This window comes from Quercus lobata, chromosome 3, assembly GCF_001633185.2.
Source record: "Quercus lobata isolate SW786 chromosome 3, ValleyOak3.0 Primary Assembly, whole genome shotgun sequence".
Taxonomy (NCBI): domain Eukaryota; kingdom Viridiplantae; phylum Streptophyta; class Magnoliopsida; order Fagales; family Fagaceae; genus Quercus; species Quercus lobata.
This window is the reverse complement of record NC_044906.1, coordinates 6,886,249-6,907,754: the sequence shown is the minus strand read 5'-3', so window position 1 is coordinate 6,907,754 and position 21,506 is coordinate 6,886,249. Positions and strand designations below refer to the sequence as shown.

Sequence of the window (21,506 nt, the reverse complement as noted above, 5' to 3'; positions counted from 1 at the left end):
TCATGGGAACAGGGGTGAGAAACATTTACTTTAACTTGTTGAAGTTCATCTGTTTGTACAAGTTTTTTTTTTTTTTTTAAATCTTTTTCTGAGAAGACATCTGTTCAAGCTAAAAGTGATATGACATCTCAACGCTTAATAGGATATATACTAAGAACAAAAACTTCATAAACATAGTTGGTTTTATAGCCCAAGAGCCTTGCTGTCAACAGGATCAACAGAGAGGAAAGAGCCCTGGAAGAGGAGGTAAACTTAGAGAGAAAAATTGTCAGGTTTTTTGGGTTAGAAGGGAGAGAATGTGTGGGATTGTGGAAAATAAGAATAAAATAATGTGGAGACAATTATCTCATTAATTAAATTTTAGAATATTAATTACATGAAAAATTGTCTCTTTCTCACCGTTAGATCCTATGAAATCAACAGTTAAAAAATATGTAATTTTTGTGAAGTTTTACACACACGTGTTAATATAACTTTTAAAATCTTTTTTTTTTTTTCAAAAAAAAAAAAATCAATTCTTTTAGATAGTAATTTATCCTACAAATTGTTTAAGAAAACAAAACAATAAAAATAAGTTATACCAAATGAATAACACTCAGGAAAAATTTGATAGAAGATGTTGATAATGATAGCCACTAAATTGTATCTACATTGTGTATGTTTGGTTTCCACTTAAAGTGCGTTGCGTTTCTGAATTGCGTTTCTTTTTTTTCTTTTTTTTTTTTTTTTTTTTTTTTTCACGCGTTTTCATTTGGAGTATTGCGGTTACTGTTTAATGAACAGTAACCGCAATTGTTGACTTCCGGCAGTGAACAGTGCACATATGCACTGTTCACAGACCCACAAATTACACTTTTTAACAACTTTTTCATTAAAAATGGGTCCCACGGTACTATTTACACATTTAAAAATTATTTTGCTACAGTGTTTTCAGTTTTCAGTTTTAAGTTTCAGCAAAATAAGTTCTATCCAAACAGACCCAATTTGAACAAACAAATTTGGATTAGGAAATGCCCTCCAAGACCATGGTTTTGCAACTTGGGCCACTGTTGGACTCTAGTTGCTGGTCAATCTTGCCTATACGTATATATGCATCATAATTTAAATTGAATTGCTGTTAGATTGATGTAAGCAAATATTGTACAAAATTATTTATTCCAAATAATCAAATTAATTTGACTACCGAAATTTCCTAACTGTTTACAAACTCGCACACGAAATCAAATTTAGAAGGATCACATCCTTTTTGATTTATCGCGGAGAATAATACTAGTCTATTTGTAGCTTCGATCTTTCTGGTTGCACAGAAACCAAATAGTGTTTGATAACCAATTGGTGAAATAACGAGTTGTGGATAGTGTCGGTAAAGTTTTTTTTTTTTTTTTTGAAGAGAGAGTTTTGGCGTCTCTTTGAAAACAAATTATTTACACAGCAAGTATAACTTGATCTTGTCCCTTTATATATAAGTAATTGATGTATCAACCTTACCTATGAGACATCCTGAAAAACTCCATGAACTAATAGTATAGTTGATGAAATTTAAAAGCCTATGGAATTACAACACACACTTTAAATCTACTAGTGTATAACCTATGTATATACACAGTACAATTAAAAAAAAAATTATAATTACACACATATATGAGTTCAAATTATACATAGTATAAGAGTAATACATTTTTAAACCATAGATATATACATAAATTTACTCTTCTTCTTCTTCTTCTTCTTTTATTAGGTTTTTGATGATTTATTTATATTAGATTCTTCGTAACTCACCTAGAACAAAAAAATAAAATAAAAATTTATATAAAATATAAAATTAGATAATAATTGAAATCTAATTTAAAATATAATTAAATTTTCTCTTAACTTTGATTTTTTTTTTTTTAAAAAAAAAAAAATTAAGCCACGATTGTGGATATTCATAAAGACCCAAAAAAGAAAACCAGATAAAGACAAAGATAAAAGACTATAAATACTACAATTTTTACCCTAAGATGAAGTGTCTTTTGACTAGTTTCAACAAGATAACAAGTGTTTAAAAATTATTTGTTCTTTTCTCAAAAAAAAAAAAATATATATATATATATATATATATTTGTTCTAATTAGCAACACGCCAATTTTAACACGTCTCTTCATTTTAGCATGAATAATGCACTGACAGAATCAGTGTACAATTTGAAATATTCTTGTAATAACCAATAAGATAAAATAACATATGAGTTTTATCCGACCAATCACGTTTTTCAATTCCCAAGAAAGCGCCACACCATTAGTCTCTCCGAGTCTCCGTCACTTTCCCTCGTACAAACAAGACTCACACATCACAATATCACATAGCCAAACTCACATCGTTTTTCCTATTCCAGCTACCTTCCTCAATAAATGTTTACACTCACCAACTTTTCTCTCTCTCTCTCTCTCTCTCTCCACATATATAAAATACCAAAAAGTGCCATACAGTATATTTGATCTTTGAATATATTGTGGAACCTTGAATATTGGAGATGGGTCTTGATCTCGAATCCATATCAGAGGCAACTTCAGGGGCTATAGGATCCCTCGTCAGCACCACAATCCTTTACCCACTTGACACCTGTAAGACCAAGTACCAAGCCGAGGTCAGAGCCCATGGCCAGCAAAAATACAGGTTACTCATCTCTTCTTTTTCACAAAGTTTCAATCTTTCTCTCTTTTTAAACCATAATTTGTCCTTTTCTCGATCTGGGTCTGTCTTTTTTTATGTGATCATGGTTCTGTAATTCTGTATCTGGGTAAAGTTTATATATTTATTTTTATGATCTGTCTGATTTGTGTTGTTTATATGCAGCCTCTGTATGTGTGTGTTTTAATTTGCCTCTGTTTTTTTAGCTGTAATTGAGTTCTACCAACCCCATGTTGTGTTTGTGATATTATAGGGATCAAAAGGACTGAATTTGAAATAGTTATATTTCTAAGTGAATTGCAAGTCAATATTGAATTTATGATGCAATTGTCAGTCTAGCCTCTGTGAAACCTTTGATTGTTGAACCTTTTTTGTTGGGTGTCATCCTTCAATTTGCTTGATGGACAGTGTTTAGATTATGTCATACTTTGTGATTATCTTTGTTATATGTGAATTATAAGTCAATGTTGAATTTTATGATGCATTTGGCAGTCTAGCCTTTATGGTGCCTTTGATTGTTGAAACCTTTTCTGTCGTGAGTCATCTCTTAATTTGGTTACTGGGAAGTGTTTGGATTATGTTATACTCTGTGATATCTTTCTGTTGTATGTGAATTATAAGTTATATTGAATTTCATGATGCATTTGACAGTGCAGCCTTTTTGGTACCTTGGATTGTTGAAACCTTTTTGTGTGTGTTACTTTAATCCATTAATTTGGTTAACATGCGGTGTTTAGATATGAAATACTCTGTGATTATCTTTTGTTAGAAGTGAATTAGAAGTCAATGAATTTTATGATGCATTTGGCAGTGTAGCCTTTATGGTACCTTTGATTGTTGTACCTTTTTTGTTGAGCATTATCCTTTGATTTGATTTACAGGCGGTGTTTGGATTTTGTCATACTTTGTGATTTTCTTTTGTTATAAGTGACTTATAAGTCAAAATTGAATCTTATGAAGCATTTAGCAGTCTAACCTTTCTGGTACATTTGATTGCTGAACCTTTTTTTTTTGTTGCGTGTCATCCATTTATTTGGTTAACAAGAAGTGTTTAGATTATGTCATGCTTTATGATGATCTTTTGTTATAAGTGAATTATAAGTCAATGGTGAATTGTATGAATGTATGATGCATTTGGCAGTCTAGCCTTTATGGAATCTTTGATTGTTGAACCTTCTACTGTTGTGTCATCCAGTACTTTGGTTGATGGGCAGTGTTTAGATTATGTCATACTTTGTGATTATGTTTTGCTATGCAACCAATGGTCCAATTATCTTTATTTTATTTTATATCTTATTGTGTGAAAATATTTGAAATTAAAACTATGTGAATGTAATTACAAGGTCATTTTGGAAACATAGTTTTCAATATTGGTATTATGTTGTCCGGTTTTTAACATAATATATGTTGGGCACTCTATGGTTTTCCCTTCTGAAGCCATTCTAATAACACAATGTCAGTCACCTATCATATGGCTAATTGGCTATAGTACTAATATTTGGCATTCAGTAGGAGAATTGTTTGACACCATCGGTAACTATTTGATTTCAGATGGTTCTTTCTGAACCATTGATCTATGATGATACCGTAACAATAGGAGTTACAATGTGACTTCTAGACTTTTCTCCTCTGTACTTCATATTGTATATTGTACATTCCTGTGAACGTGTAATTTCCAAACAGAAAATGTGTGCTAATTCCTTGTGAGTAAAATTCTTAGGTTTTGCCATGTTGCACGTGCATGAACAGTAGTTACTAATTCCTTGTTTTCCAGTACATGTAACATTCATTGGTGAAAAAATAAGTGTGTCAACTATATATTGTGTTGTAACTTTTGATTTTTTTAGTTTTTTGTTATTGTACTTGTACTGGGGTCAAAGATATAGCTACTTAAGGTTTTAAAGCAATCTAAGGTATTAGAACTGACTGTGAGTTTACTTTGAAGTCAGTTATCTGTGGGCATACTGAATTGACTATAGGTATGGAGGTTGCTTTGTAAATTGTCTGTTGCTTGTAAATCTGTTTCATTTTTCTACTGGATCTTGAACAATTACTTAGCAAATGTAACAAATTAAATTTATATTCCTGTTCTTTCCTTAGAAGAGTTTATAGAATTGAACCTTCTTAATTGAGCATTCTAGATTTTCTTTGTTCTTGTTACGTTATATGTTCCTTAGTTGAGTTGAAGATTGGGTTGGAATATTGGTGCAGACACTAAATTAATGCCAATGGATACAATTGGTCCAAATCATGGGAATTTGAAATTAAGTTTTTTGAATTGATTTGAATTATATTCTGAGAGGATCCACTACAGTTACACCTTGGGATTTCCCCTACTGATTTTTGATAAAATAAAATAGTGGAAAGGAATGGATGTAGCTGACCATGACTAATTTATTGAGGATACGTAAGTGACCACAAAGAATTTGGGACTACGGTTTGTTTGTTATTGTTGAATTTGATGAATAATAAGGAATATGAATTTTTTCTCTCTAGCTTGTTGGTATTTCCAGGTACCCTTAGATGATGAAGCTTGAGTTTTGAGGTAGATTCTAGGTTGTGGTTTCAGTGTCCTAGGTAAAATATAGTTAAAAACTAAGACCAAATTTCTTGTATAAGCACAGAATTCTTTAGTCAGAAGTCAGCTTTTTAGACAAGGTGTAAAGTTTACTTGAATTAACTTTTTCTGGCTTATGCAGGAACCTCTCAGATGTCTTTTGGGAAGCAATTCAAAATCGCCAGTTTCTTTCGCTTTACCAGGGCCTAGGTACAAAAAACCTGCAATCCTTCATTTCACAGTTTGTCTATTTTTATGGGTACAGCTACTTCAAAAGATTATATCTAGAAAAGAGTGGTGCCAAAAGAATCGGAACAAAAGAAAACTTAGTTCTTGCTGCTGCTGCTGGAGCATGCACTGCCATTTTGACACAGGTGAGCTGTTGTGAGGGCATCTGTCCCTGATTCTGGTTGAGAAAGTATTTCTGTAAAAACTAATGGCTTTTGAAACTACCATTCTATGCTATAAAAAGTATGAACTGTTGACATGTGGGCATAGCACTATATTTCTAGTGTTAGTTTCAAATTTTGCATAGTATTTATACATCATATTTGGAAAATAGAAAATTTGAACTGCAATTTGTTATACAGGGAAACATTTATTCTTCCTCTGTATGATTTTGCATTAATTTTTCATATATGCTCCATTTCACGCCTAAAACATGCAGAAAGCTCGAAGATTAATGTTAGGCTATCTGGTTTACTACTGTGCAGCCCCTGGACACAGCTTCCTCAAGGATGCAGACAAGTGCCTTTGGGAAATCCAAAGGGCTCTGGAAGACCCTTACAGAGGGAAAATGGACTGACGCATTTGATGGGCTTGGCATCTCTCTTCTGCTGACCTCAAACCCTTCAATTCAGGTATAAATGGTAGATTGTATCATCTCCATCTCAAATCCTTCACTCCAAGTTGTATTGCCTATTTGTGAGTTATCTTATATAGTTGATTTGAGAGAGTAAACCAGGCTTAGACGTAAATGTTTATATGCTGCAGTTTACAGTATTTGATCAATTGAAAAACAGACTCCTGAAGAAAAAACAGGATAAAGCAGGGAATGGTTCATCACCAGAAGCCCTTTCTGCCTCCTCGGCCTTTGCGTTAGGTGCAATTTCAAAGACTATTGCCACAATTCTGACATATCCTGCAATCAGGTGCATAATTTGCTCTCAATCTTTTACTTATCAAAAGAATGTATGTCTTCTCTGTTGCACTGCTACATGTTAAAGCATAATATTTATAACCATTTCATATTTTAACTTCATACAGGTGTAAGGTCATGATCCAAGCTGTGGACTCAAACGATAATGAAACTGATAAAGCTCAGAAAAAATCCCGCAAAACTGTGCCAGGAGTTATTCGTGCTATATGGAAAAGTGAAGGGGTACCAGGCTTTTTCAAGGGATTGCATGCTCAGATCTTGAAGACTGTTCTGAGCTCGGCACTGCTTTTGATGATCAAGGAGAAAATCACTGCATCTACTTGGGTTCTTATACTTGCCACCAGAAGGTTCTTATTGCTCTCAAGGGGTGGATTAAAAAATGCTTGATGGTAGCATATGGAGGGGGATTTGCATAAATCCAATGTATAGGGTGAGTTTTTATTTGGTTTCATTGGAACAGATGACTTCATAGAGCTGGCTCAATTTCCTGGGTAGAAACTTCTTATTATTTTTTGTAACAAAGAATTCCTCCTTAAGTTAAAGAGCAATAATGGTAAGGCATGCATGTTACATGAAAGAAATGCCAATCCTTGCAGAGGAAATTTTCAACTGAGAAATAATGTATCGCGGGAATAAATTTTCTGCAAATATTGATTAAACTTACGTGTATAATTATTTGTTGAGTTTGATTCTGAGATGAAATTTCATATTTTCCTATTGATCATGTGTTCTGTCATGTTCTTATTTATGACAGTCACTCCACTTGAGGAAATGGATGTGTTGCTGAAAATGCTATCAGAAAGATATTTAGAAATATCACATTTTAATGGAAGATCTTGCCCCCTTTTTCCACTTTCCATTTTACAAGTAAAAAAAAAAAAAGTCATTGTCCAAGGAAGAGAGAAATGATTACTCTGTACAAGTTTTAAATTATCATTGATTCATTGTTTGATACATCATCATTGCAACATCATTGACTAATCTAGGATGATATAATGAGGGCCTCTTTACAGGTAATCCATGATAGAATTTTGGCTAAAATGTAAATTGCACTCTCTAATTATTATAGCTATTTATTTTTACTTTTGTTCAATTGAGTGTTTCAAGTTTTAAATTTATTCAATTCAGACCTTTTATCTAATTTCATTAAAAATTGTCATTAAAAAAAAATATTTTTCTCACCAAAAAAAATTATAAAATCAATAAAAATATTTTATACATTTTTTTATGTGAGATTTTTTTTGTTTTCAAAAAAATTATTTTTTATTAGTTAATTTAATAATTAACGGCAAATTTTTATTGACCAAGATGAAAGATCTAAATTGAATAAATTTAAAATTTAGAGGATTAAATTGAGCAAAAGTAAAATTAGAAGATTAATATAAATTTTAGTCATACTTAAAGGAAGTAAGCATCTTAACCTAAATTTTTTAGGATCATATCATAGGGTGATGCCTTTTTGCAAGTCATGGGTGATGGAATCCTTACCAACCCACACTAAGTCAACATGCTAGCCACACTAAGTCTACATGTAGATTTGTTATCTTCCATAGGGACCTTAAGTCCATATATTATGATGATTAACATGCTGTGGCGGGCTGGACTAATTTGCCATAGTCTGTTAGTCATGCTAACACTGTCAACTTTAATCATCAAGTTAAAAACTTTGTCAAAAACAGTAGCCTAACATTTTCCTGGCTAGTGTTCTTAACTCCATCCAGTTAAACAAACTGTAGTTATAGCATTGACTTCAAAATACAAAGGATTTCAGTTCAATGCTTTCTTTTTCCCCGTTGATCAAAAGGAAAAAAATCAATGGAAAGATATATAGCCATCCTACTAGCTCCTTCCCCCCCCCCCCCCCCCCTCCCTCTTCCCCTCCTAAGTTAGAATTCTAATATTAAATTTTAATGGAATATTCATAGTAGAATAGAAAACTCAAAGATGTAGATTCAGACCAAAAAAAAATAGAGATACAAAGGTAGTGTAAAATTAAAAAAATAAAATAAAATAAAAATTGAAGCGCTGCACATTAGGAGAAATGTTTCTTTAATTTATCTACTTGGTAATTATTTAGGGCAAAGTTGATTTGGAGGAATTCCTTTCAACCCATTATGTGGCAATTCATAAAACTATTTATGTGTATTAAATCATATGATTCATTAAGATACTCTAGAACTTTTATTATAATTCTACCATAAAATTCCTAAAAAAATAAAAAAATTCAATGTTAAATAAATGGTCTAGATTTTGCCACATTATCAATATTTAAATATACAAGAATTATCATCATTTTAAGGTTAAATTACTAATTTGATCCTCCCACTATTGGACAAAGTTCAATTTAGTCCCTTAGCTATTAATTGTGGTATTTAATTGCATTTAGCTTGTCAACTTTCAAAATCAAGTCAATTTCATTCTTAGATCTCTTCTCTATTTAAATTTTAATAGAATTAATAGTTAAGATTGACTTGATTTCAAAATTTTACACTATCTATAATAACATGTTAATGCATATTTTAGTTATATATCAGTAAATTCCATTAAAAATTAAATAAAGGGGACATGAAATTAACTTGATTTTAAATGTTGAATGTCTAAATTGACAAAATTAGTAGTTGAACTTTTTTTTTTCTTTTAGAAAGAATATTTGAGGGACTAAAGACACAATTAGTAGTTTAAGGATTAAATTGAATTTTATCTGATTTTTTTTTTTTTTTGAGAAACAATTTTATCTAATAGTTGAAGGACCAAATTAGTAAATTAACCTAATTTTAGCATTTATTTAAGTACTTGTGACATGATAAAATGTTAATCTATGACAATTAACAATTAAAATTTTAAGAAGCCCATGGTATTGCTTTCAAAAAAAAAAAAAAAAAAGCTCATGGTATTTCTAACATAATTTTTTTTATTTTAATTCCATCCATGATCTACTGCAATTATTTCTTTTAACTTCAGTGACAATTAGAACTCCCACTCTATTTTTATCAGACGGCATGGATTATCATTATGTTTTGTGATAATGTCCAGATGACTTGATTCAATTGGATGCAACTTGTCCAATATAAGGGTTATCAAGGCAGACATTATCTTAAATTTTATTTGATGTTACTTTCTTCACATTCTTGATGATATCCACTCCAAAATGCCTGATTATTTGATTCATTTAAATTTCAAGAAGAAGATTCTGATCAATGGATGTTGACACAAAATTTCTAAATTTGGAACTAGTTTCTATTTAGAGTTTCAGACTTTTATTAGTCTTTTTCTGAATCATATACATTGGTTAGCGTCAATTATTTTTTTTTTTGAGAAGAAGGTAGGTGTCAATTAAGTGGCTTAGTCTTTTGGCATTATAATGAAACACATATATAATGTTACTAAAAAATTGAAACCCAACTTTACAAAGCCTTCAACTAACTTCTAGTAGTGGTTAGTGAAATAATTTCCTCAGCCTAAAATCTGATTTTCTTGTCTGCTCATCCTTGAATGGTTGAACCCATGACTTAGGAGCCAACGTGACATACTTGACCAGTCAATGATCTATGCAAAATGGTACATATTTTAGCAAAAAATTTGGAATGGTGACACATTGTGGAGATTTCTCTTGATGGTCACAATATTTAAAATAAAATGAAAAGAAAGACTTAATCACAGCCAATGTGTGTGTGTGTGAGAGACAGAGAGATTTGGTGAAACAAAAGATAAAGATTAAGTAGACAAATTCCAACACTAAGATTAAAGAAAGGAGACCAGTAGACCAACATGTTAGAGCTGCCATAAGCTAGTCCAAAACAAAAAACAAAACACTGCAAAATATATAATAAACGAAACCTAAACCCCAACAAAACCAATGCTAAAGATACCTTTTACTGAAAATGTGTTGTTACTTCAAAAGGCAAGCACCGTAGTTTGTGAAACAAAAAACATAATTAACAAATGAAACTTTATTAAAAAAACAGAAAGAAGTACAAATAGCCCTAGAGAACTGCATTAGCATGGACTTTAGCAATTTAGACTTTAGAAGAAAGATATGAAGAAACCTATAACAACTAAAGGAAGAGTCAAAATAAAGATCCTGAAATTGAGGCTCTTGTGGAGAAAATACTTAAGGTTCACTTGCTTTAGATTATTGTCAATTCATTGAATATGAATATTATTGGCTGACATAGTCTGAGACTTGAAAGGACTGGTTGGTGTGGAAATTTAAACACATTTCATTATACATACACTACCCAAAGTTCTGTAAATTTCTGTTTACTTGTGATGTGTAAGCTTGTCTGTATATAAGACAAGGTGTTACCTTGTGTAACGATTGCAGGTAACCAATACCTCATATTCTGTGGGGAAAAGCATCACCTCAAGCTAGTGAGATCATATGCCATCAATTTTTATGTAGGGGAATGCTATATTGGTATTGTCATTATTATTGCTAGTATTGTTGTTGTTATTATTATAGATGTTAAAGCAAGTCCAAAACAATGGGTTCTTTACATGAAAAGGTGTGGGACACCTCTACCACAATAAGAACTCAACCCATCACTCCCTAGTTGTCCATGCTAGGGAATTTGACCAAATCTTTTCCTCTTCACAATTGCACTCCCCATATAAATGCCCTTCACTCACTCCTTCCCCTTTAAAACCAAAACAAATTTGCACCACAAGTGCAGCTTCTCTCTCTTTCTCTCACAACTCTTTGTTTCTTCTCCATCTTTAGCTCAAAGAGAAAGCTAAAGAGGGACAAAGAAAGAAAGAAAATAAAATATTTTTCTTGAAATATATAGGGAAGCCATGTTTGTCTCAAGGAGTCAAGTTGTGTGTCTCTTGCTGATTTTTTTAAGTATTTCAGCTTTTCACAATAGAGTTTTGGGAGCTAGATATCTAAAAGAGGAGGATAGTATAAAGAACCCTCAAGTTTCTAATAGTGGAAGCTCTAAAAATGAAGTTGAAAGCTCTTTTACAACAGTCGAGAGAACAGTTCCATCTTGTCCTGACCCCTTGCACAACAAGTAATTAAGTCGGTCTACAATCTACATGCAAGTGAATTTTCAAGTTATGTGGAGCTGTATATAAATTGCTGATTACATGGGAGATTGGTCAAAGCTTCTGAGTAATCCGGCAAGTTTGAATGATAGAAAAGATGTTTGTTTTTTCCTTATTATTTTGTAAGGATTGAAAATGCATGTTTTAGTTTAAACGTGAGCTATTGTTTTTTACTTATTATTTTGTATTGTTTATTACCTAGGATTGAAAAAAAAAGAATAAGTTTAAACGTGAGCAATATCAGTGCAAAATAACAGTGTCATATTGCCTACACACGTAGCTATGATCACCATGTTCTTTTTTTCTTTTTCTTTTTTTCCTTTTCTATTGTGTTTTAAATTATGTAATAAAAACTTTCTTTGGATGGAGGGTGTGTTAGGAAGATAAATCACCATGTTAATTTTTTTTTTCCCTATTGTGTTTGGAGAGTGTATTGAGAGATAAATCATCAATCGTGTTCATTTTTTTCTCCCTGTTGTGTATTGAACTCTATAATAAACAATGAATCTTACTATATTGGACAAAGTATGTATTGAGAGATAACAACTTGGGAATGTTCTAATCGAAGAGTTAATATAACATATTAAGACATCTTTCTATTTAAAAGTTTAAGCAAATTAAGTATATGGATTTAGTCTCATTTACATGTCTATATTCAACTAGAAAAGGAAAATATCAAATATGATCTATATTTCTTCTGTCTTTCCCCTCTTCTCTCTTGTCTCTCTTCTCCATTATAAGCATGCTGTTCATTAAACCATTGCAGCATTAATAAGATCTTGTAGCACTTGTAATATCTCTAAGGATCTCCTTTGTGTGCAGCAAGAAACATAGCTTTATTGATAGGTGGTTAAGAGTTTGGGCCTCGTGGGATTAAACCCACCATTCTAAATGGATGCGAATGCTATCAGACTAAAATTTATTTCAATATATTCATCCCATCCCAATTCGATCCAATAGAAGTAAGAAAGGACCAAATTTTTTCAATTAAATTGCAAACCCACTAATGCCTTGCTTTGCTAGTTTGGATGGTGGTAGTGCCCTGGGCCTTCGTTTTAGGTTATAAACCAGTCAGGAAACGAAAAAACAAAAAGAAAAAACCATAGGATATTGAAGTTCAACAATAAAAATAAGGAATATAGGTTGCAGTGTGCATAAAAAAAGAAATGAACTGCAGAGAAATCAATAAAAGCATGAAGGTATGTGGCAGAAAATCCCTTATGCTAATGATATTTTCAATATTTAATTGTGTACAACAAAGATATTTATGTCCTTGAATTGGGGCAATACTTTGAATAAAATGAGCGATGCTACATCCTTCTTTGACTATGGAACAAAATACAACATAAAAAATAATAAAAAGGTTCTTGATTAAATTTGATTTTCAGAGGTCAAAATAATTCCTTGTCGTGGACTCTTAGTTTATAAAGTCCAACTTTCAACAGTCAGCTAGATAAATTACTAGCTAGGAATTAATCTAAAAACATTGTGCTTTGGAAAGTTGATTAAAGAAGATTGGACTTCATATTACAAATGTTTGCCGAATAATTTAAGCCCATGTTTCCACACCATGTTCCTCTTTTCAAACAGTTTCATAATTGGAGCGAATTTTGGTACAGCTTGATTGGATTGAATGGACTTGCGTGTCCTGCAAAAGAAGAAAATGTAAATTTCAGAAGCCGGGATTGTGATTAAAGGCTACATAAGTGATGAGACTATATACTAGATTTGATCACTTTTACATGGGACATTTGACTTGTGCCACGTCCATACACAGCTCATTATCAAATTCAATCAGCTCGGTGTAGCCTCATCAAGTGGGAATATTAGTTTAAATCGAAGCCACAGGAATATCAAATTAATCTTTCTTTGCTTTCATAAACAGTCACATACACAACCTAGTACTCCCAACAAATCCATAAAACAGGGTCTCATTTGGTAAAAATTGCAAGCTTTCAAGCATATCTTCCCATTGATATTACTTGAAAACTCAAAGAATAGTTGCACTCATCCTGTTGACATATCAACACAAGAACCCCACCACTACAAACTTACACATCATCAATCATTACTTTGATTTCTATAAAAAAAAAAGTGATAATAATGATTTCGATGAAGGTGCCAGCCAATGGTGAACATGTAACAATGCCCTTATTAAATCAATCTACCATATAGTTCAATATGGTATTTAGGTAAGAATGATCTTGCAAAATCGAATTTAAACACTGATCATAAAATTAGGTTTTCCAATTTCTCAACAATGCATCAGAACAATTTGTTTTCTGTTGTTCCCACCCATCCCCGACACCCTTCATAAAAAAACATAGAAATGTTAATTACTTCCCAGCTAATACTCAGTCAAAGCTTATTATAATAATAAAACTAGGCCTTCGGTTTCTTCCCTTTGGCTTCAGGGGCTGGTCTGATCTTGAAAGGTAGGAAGGTCTTTCCACCCATAAATTCTTGTAAAGCTTCTGGTATCTCGACACCATTCTCCCTCTGGTAGTTCTCAAGAATGCAGCACATGGTCCTCTCTGTTGCTGTGAGAGTAGAGTTCAACAAGTGCACATATTTCTTTGTCTGCTCATTGCTCTGCAACAGCACAAAATAATAGTGGGCAAACAATCATAAATTTGAAAAAGTCATATAACATAAGAACTTGAGAAGTTGAATGCAGTCAATGCTAAAATCATGATATCAGAAATGTGCAATCTAGGTTCACTTGCCCATTTAAACCTAAAACCATTTTTATCATCCTCACAATAAAGGTTGGCTTTCTGTAAGATAGGCATTCACTTTCCTAGCAAGACTGATCAACAAGGCATGATGATACAATTTATAACAGCAAACATTCCTTGCTGTTTCTGTTTGACATGTTTGAAAGCATAAAGGGCCTATTAGAAATATTTATTTTCTTGTTATTTGGACAATCCTCATTTTGGATCATCCCGAAAAGTCCAAAGCACTATAAACCTTTGCTTCTTAGCCATTATTAAAATTAAAACTTAGGATAGAGTATAGCTTTATAAAGGAAAATTCATCAATATCTAGTGGGTGACGAATTTAAATTACTTGGACTTGCAGACAAATTTATAACAGCATTGAAATTTCTCCAAGTTTTTTTTTTGGATGAGTAACTTTCACCAAGTTTTAATTCAAAAATTTTCCAATAAATTTGGTTGTTTCTAACCTTGTTTCTTGAAAATATACTCAATATTGCTGTTGATAGAGGATTCCAGCTCAGTATACACAAATAAATGGGAGGTGATAAAAGAGTTTGCATGATCTACCTTTTTCTGTCCATATCGGGTTTCCATTCTTCTTGCCTGATAGTCTGTACAGTTTGAACAAGACACCAGCTCTCTGTAAGCCTGAGATGCAGGAAACCATGCCTCCAAATCATACTTCTTTGAGGCAGCATCATTCAGAGCACCAGAAACGATAGAAACAACTTGATAGGGGAGGTTTAGCTGAAACATGAAAAAATAAATCAGATTCATAGAGAGAAAAGCAGTCAGAGGAATTCATATATATTACCTCACGTTTCTCCTACATGAAGCACAGAGAGGGAAAGAGTCAACCTATACACAAAAGTATACCACTATGTCTTGACTTATACACAAATGTTCATACCAAATACAAACATATCTGTATCTCTTAACTTGGAAGAAGATAGATATTGACCATCAAAACTTGTTCTTGGATCATCCATATCATGTGGCATTAACAAAACTAACCAACTTGTTAATATGCTACTTAATAGTCTTAAAACATAAGGGAAGGAAAAAAGATTAATGGAAAATTCAACACACCATCTTGTAGAAATCCTCAGAGTTTTTGATCATTTCCTCATGCATTTCCCAAGATTCATTATTATCAGGGCTGGTAATACAAAACTGCTCCACTTTCTCAAACTGATGAACTCTGAATATTCCCAGAGTATCTCGACCATGTGCACCAGCCTCTTTACGGAAGCAAGAGGAATATCCAGCATATCTGGAAAAATTGAATATTTATGAGCAAAAGGCCACCTTTCTAGTCGTAGGAACAAGCTTCAAGAAGATATTACAACCTTATTGGTAGCTCAGAAGGGTGGATCCAATCTTCCAGATGATACGCACAAAGTGGCTGTTCAGCTGTAGCAATCAGATATTTGTCATCTCCCTCACCTGTGACCTATTAAATGACAACTACTTCAGTTAGCTCACATACGTGTACATATGATGTGGGAAAATAAAGTGAATGAAGCATTCATTTTCTATGACGTCAGACCCTCCCGGGCTCCCACACTTTCTCCCCCATTTTCTTTTGTTTTCTTTTTCTGATAATTACTAGTATAAAGAATGAGTGCATAAAAGGTACATGAGAGGTAAATGAGAGGTAACTCACAAAAGTTAAAACAAGAACAGAGGAAGAAGAGAAGCAAAAATGCAAGAAATTAAAAAGTCAAATAAAGAAAGATAAGGGGATATTTTCAAAAATTTACGAATGTTACCTTGTAAAGCTCTTCATCAAACTGTGCTAATTGAGCACACTTTGCCATGACCTCTTTTCTCATGAAGAATGGAGTTTGCAATAATGTATATCCCCTTTTCTCCAAAAAATCAAGACCAAAGTTAATAAGAGCTTGATTAAGACGCACACCATCTCCTTTCAAATAGAAACCTCTGCCTCCAGCTATATCGGCACCTAAAGTTCACACATATTGGGATAAGTAATTAAATCAAATTAACATCATCTAGAGTAGCATAGTATAAATCTATTGAGATTGTTTTAGTGATACAAAGCCTAGCAATGGTCTACAAAGGAGTAATAAATACAGGAAGTAGAAATGAAAGGACAAAAGAATGTGTTAAGATACTGAGTATAACTTGGAATGGCCAAGGAATATGATTCACACGTTTTTTTTTTTTTTTCCCACTGAGTATGAATTACACAAACTCAGTAAGTTGACCACAATACATGGGTTAGAGTGCAATGAGTGAGTTGAAGCAACTAACCCACTATACTAAGAACAAACCGCTGGTCCAGGTTGAATTGAACAAGAATATATTAAACTGTTGTCTAATTTACCGATTCATAATTTTAGTGACCATATTCCAGAAGCTTAACAAGTATACATATTTATAAAAGTACAGATGCTAAAAGCCTAAAACCTCAGAGCTGATCAAGCTAGAATGAATAACTCCAGACACTTCAACCTAGATATAGGTGCTTTTCTACTTATTTAGTTTTTTCTTGTAGAGAAGTGAACAGAGATGTGGTTTGATTTTTCAAAAAAAGTCATGATGCAAATGCGTTTTGCAGTTACATTTGATCAACAATTTAGATTTCTGCAACCAGATATGGCCCAGAAAAAGTTGTAATCAGGTGAATCAATATAGATTTAGAATAAACCCAAAGAATTAAAAATGCAACTCATGAATTGAAAGCCAGGTACACTAACTGTAAGCTGACATATTAAATTCAGCGCACACAAGAGAAACAATAAACTAGAATAATGCTCCAATCAAGTCATAAAATATTAAAACCACCACAACGTGTTCAATATAAGAAAACCATCTTGCTTTCGAACTTTGAATGAAAGTAGTTTCCTAAATACCTTTCTTCAAATCTGCAATCCCAAGGAGCTCAACAAGATCAACATGATTCTTTAGTTTTGGCTCCAATCGTTTCTCACCCCATGATCGGACCACCTTATTGTTTGCCTGTAATACATGTTACAACTTTACAATTCAGAATAAGCATTAAGTACAATAAAAAGGAAATGAAATTTGCCAACTCCAATACCTCGTCATTATCAACTGGAACTGAATCATGAACAAGATTTCCAATTAATAGCAATTTTGAATTCAACTGCTGTAAAACTTCCCGAACTTCAGCTTCTTTCTCTGCTGCTGACTTCTTATTCTCCTCAGTATTCTTTATCATCTCACTGGCATCTTCACCTGCCTTTTTTTACAAACAAATTCTGAAATTCAGTTACATACCAGACAAACCCAAGAACTAATTACAAAAATAAAAATCCAACAAGAACAAAATATTCAGAAGAAATAGATTGAAATACTAACAAATTTTAAGTCAAACAGCATTTGCCCACACAGAATTAATCCAATTCAAATCCCAAATTCTGGAGCTCATGACTCTTATACAGAAGAATGATGCTTTCTATAATTCAAAATACATCAGCTTACTTGCATGCATACACCCGCCAAATGCTTAATTTTTCTATTACTTCAATATACAGCAAGAAAATAATGGTTTAAAACTAGAGACTCCACTCTGAAGTCTATTCAATGAAACCCATCTTCAAACAACTTATTTCTTTTCCAAAACTAAAGAAATCTAAAAAATTTAAAAAGAATGTAATTAAGAATTAGAACAACCAGTATTTTCACTAAATTTTTCTGCTTTCTAAAGAATCTACACAAAAAACACTCAAGTTCCTGTTTAGCTTATACAGGAAATCTTTTTTAATGTTGAACCTGCATCGATACTGGCATGTGTCCCTTGGATCCCACCTACTTGCACCCTGAGGCCCCAAGTGAAGCATGTGCCACGACCAAATCTATCTTGTTCCCACTAGAACAGGACAGAAGCTAAACTACACAGGAAAATTTTTTAGGAAATTTGTTCTCTGAAAAACTTTTAGAGGCTCCACTACTATCATAATGGTTATTCTACACTCCTAATTATTTTTTTCCTAAATGTCATAATTGGACACGATAAATTTCAGGTACAGTATGTTATGCACTTTCTCAACATATCTAATCATATACCCTAAAAGTTTTCAACTTTTCACCAACAAAAGCATGAAGCCATACTAAATGTATGGCATATATATTTTTTTGTTGCTCTAATATAATCACAAACAAGGATGTTTCTGTTGAAATATTTTCCGGTAAACCTTTATCAACATCCTCACCATTTGTGTTTTGATAAGAGTTTTTTTCATGGTGACGCTTTTAACTTTCTCAAAATAAAGGTGTACAATGATCAGTTATAATCCCTTACTTAGAGGGCATTAAGATTTTAAAAAACATGACATCATATATACCTCATATAAGGATCCTATACATTTTTTTATGAATCAAGGAGGGATCAAAACTTTTCACAGTGAAAATGTGAAATTCAATTTCATTTCTTTTATTAAATGCATCAAAATGGTTTCGTTTCATTTTTTTTCCTTTTAATCACTCTGTGTATCCACCCGTGTCAAGTAAAGTCCGAATAACACGACACCACAAGCAAGAATCGCGTATCGCGTAACCCCAGGACTTGAACTGGAGACCTCACAGGGGGATTACTTATCACCAGAGTACTAAGATTTGAAATGACATGACACCATATACAGCTCGGCCCCACATAAGCATTCTCTTCATTTGTTTATTTAACAGGGAGGAATCAAATTATTTCAAAATGAAATTTAGTATTTTAAATAAGGAATCAATAAGACATACATGGTGCCATGTCATTTGAATTTGAAATCAGTAATCATCAGTATACTAAGATTTGAAAACTGATCACATTTGTTTACACAATCTGTAAGCTTTTTTTTTTTTTTTTTTTAAGATTTGTGAAAATTACAAACATCTTAAAGCAAGAAATGAAGTGGATCCTAATATTAAAAAAAAGTACGATCCGAAAACCCGAAACGAAAGAAAGAATATGAAAAGACTCACAATTCGAAGCTGAGCGACTTGCCTGTTGATCTTGTTGAAGTCCTTGCGAAGATTCTCCAGATCGAATTGAACTACAACCCAAAAAAAACAAAAACCCATATTCAAAAAACAGAGATCCAAACCAAAGATTTGGTAAAGAGAGAGAAAGAGAGAGAGAGAGAGATTTTTACGTTGGCGCCATTGTTTGTCGATGGCGATGACTTCGTCGACGAGTTCGACGTTGGCGAAACGACGGCGTTGGGATTCGCGAATGAGTTCGGGGTTTCCACCTTTCTCTACTCTGAAGAGATTGATGTCCAGCATTTTGAATCTGTTATTCTCTGCGTTTTTTGTCTGCAAACTGAAACTGTGAGGTGAAGAAGGAGTGGAATAAAGTTGAGGTAGGAGAAAAGGTTTTGAGGTTTTGCTTTTTATTATCTTCTTCAAAAACCCTAAGCCTATTTAAGGTTGTGAAAAGACAAAATAGCAAAAGAATAGTTGCTGTTTGGGATGTAGGGTGAGCCTAACCCTGCCTGGGAGAGGGCTTCTAAGAGAGAGAGAGAGAGAGAGAGAAGGGATTTAACCAAGAACGTGTTAAAAACATTTGAAGGAATCAATTAAGATACAAGGCTTTTGACGGCAAATAGTATGATTTTCTTGCAATTGTAATATATGGTACAATTTCAATTATGATAGAATCATGAAGAAGAATATATGCAACTAAGTAATTGGTCTCTTAAGGATTCTATGATTGATTTCAATTTTTGTTTTTTTTACTAAGGTTTTGTTATTATCATTGTTGTACCAATAACAGTAAGTATGAGTTTTACATTTTTTTTTTTTTTTTGGGTAATTTTAACGACATATTGTGTATTTAAAATTTGATTTTTTAATAACAAATTTCTTTTATGGTAGTTTAGACTAAAGAATAGTATGTGTGAGAGAAAAGATCCAAATAAACATGTCTAAACCCCAAAAAGTCCCCATAAGCTAATGATAAAGGGGGAGGCCTAGACCAAACCGAATGAGCTTGAATGAAAGGGAGTTGGCCCTGGCAAAACACATCTTGATCATGTCCAAGGATAAGAGCCAAATGAACTAGTGGGAGTCACCATAACAGATTTCAAGAAGAAATGTTCAAGGATCACCCATGTCCAAGGAGTGACCCGACTTCAAAAACATATTTAGCACCTAATAAGCCTAAAAGGTATCATGGATGACCATTCAAACAAAGTAACAATGGGACCCCAGATAAGGAAGAAGGAAGCTTCTAGAGGAAGCAATCATCTCCTCCATATTAAATGCACCTCACCCACCAATTATGCCGTATTTTGATTGAATGACACCCCTGAACAGTACTCCAATATCCTGTTACTCACTCATTTAGCCTTAAAATAATGGGAAGTAGAGGATGAGACAATTATCCTCACACACCTTATATTTGCCCTACAAATGGACGATAAAGATGGATCCACCCTCAGTATAAATAAAAGCTAATTCCTCATGCAAAGGGTATCCGAAGAAAAAAAAAAAAAAAAAACTTATAAAACAAGAGAGCTTGAGAGAGAAAAGTGTAAATTCCTAATTAAAGAATTGTAGAGTGAGACTTGAGTTCTTTGTAATCCATCCTCCTCGGTCATCCCGAGGGAGGTCATATATTATACACATTCTTGTTTTTATTATTATTTATTGTTAGTTATTTTTCTGCCATTGTGCGATCAAGATTTCTCCATAGCTAAATTATAGTCTATAGGCCCATCTTTACAAATTAGTTGTTACTTGTTAAGGCTAAGGCCCATATCCCATAGGTAAGCGATTTTAGCCCACATAGTATTATATGAAATATATATATATATATATATATATTACTAATTTGAAATCGTTTGCAGCCATTCTCATGGTTAGGTAAACTATGAGTTTTTATTGTTTTAAAAAAGATTTTTAGCTAATAACATTGAGGTAGTGAGATTGAGTGGGATGTCGACATTTTTTTAGTGCCGTGTGTTTCATCCGACGTTACTGAGAGGAGAGAGTTGGATGCTTTATAAGTGCCTAATAAAGCTACCTTTTACAAGTTAAAAACATTTCTTTTAAGTCGAGCTTGCGATTTGCACCTATAAATTCTTCATCCACTAGCCTCCCACTTACTTAACCAAATAAGAAAAAGAAAAAGAAAAAAATATTGAGGAAGGGCTTGGGGTTCTCTCCAATACCTTCTTTAGGTACCGAATTAATAGTACGTATCATTTATAATAAAAAAAAAAAAAAATGCAAAGCAAGAAAAGCATTGACACAACGTGCAAATTCTATTTGGAATTGTCGAAGATCATCCTTTACATTTTTTTTTTTTTGATAAGTAAAAGATCATCCTTTACATTTTTAAAACTAAAACAACCTAAAAAGGCCTTTGCAG

At 32.8% G+C, this 21,506-nt stretch overlaps 2 protein-coding genes across 2 annotated transcripts; one reads left to right on the top strand and one right to left on the bottom strand.

Moving 5' to 3' along the window:
* The first annotated feature begins 2,188 nt into the window (after positions 1 to 2,188).
* On the top strand, positions 2,189 to 7,105 carry LOC115982231 (peroxisomal adenine nucleotide carrier 1). The gene is made up of 5 exons (XM_031104772.1): positions 2,189 to 2,655; positions 5,370 to 5,601; positions 5,941 to 6,087; positions 6,221 to 6,378; positions 6,494 to 7,105. The coding sequence occupies exons 1-5, from the start codon at positions 2,513 to 2,515 to the stop codon at positions 6,771 to 6,773; spliced, it is 960 nt and encodes a 319-aa protein (XP_030960632.1). The 5' UTR covers positions 2,189 to 2,512; the 3' UTR covers positions 6,774 to 7,105.
* Positions 7,106 to 12,779: 5,674 nt separating this feature from the next.
* On the bottom strand, positions 12,780 to 19,641 carry LOC115979965 (serine--tRNA ligase). The gene is made up of 9 exons (XM_031102094.1): positions 19,285 to 19,641; positions 19,115 to 19,185; positions 17,223 to 17,384; positions 17,035 to 17,140; positions 15,928 to 16,121; positions 15,505 to 15,608; positions 15,245 to 15,428; positions 14,723 to 14,902; positions 12,780 to 14,024 (listed from the first exon to the last, which is right to left on the bottom strand). Exons 1-9 carry the CDS (start codon positions 19,415 to 19,417, stop codon positions 13,815 to 13,817), a joined length of 1,344 nt encoding a protein of 447 aa, XP_030957954.1. The 5' UTR covers positions 19,418 to 19,641; the 3' UTR covers positions 12,780 to 13,814.
* Positions 19,642 to 21,506: the final 1,865 nt, after the last annotated feature.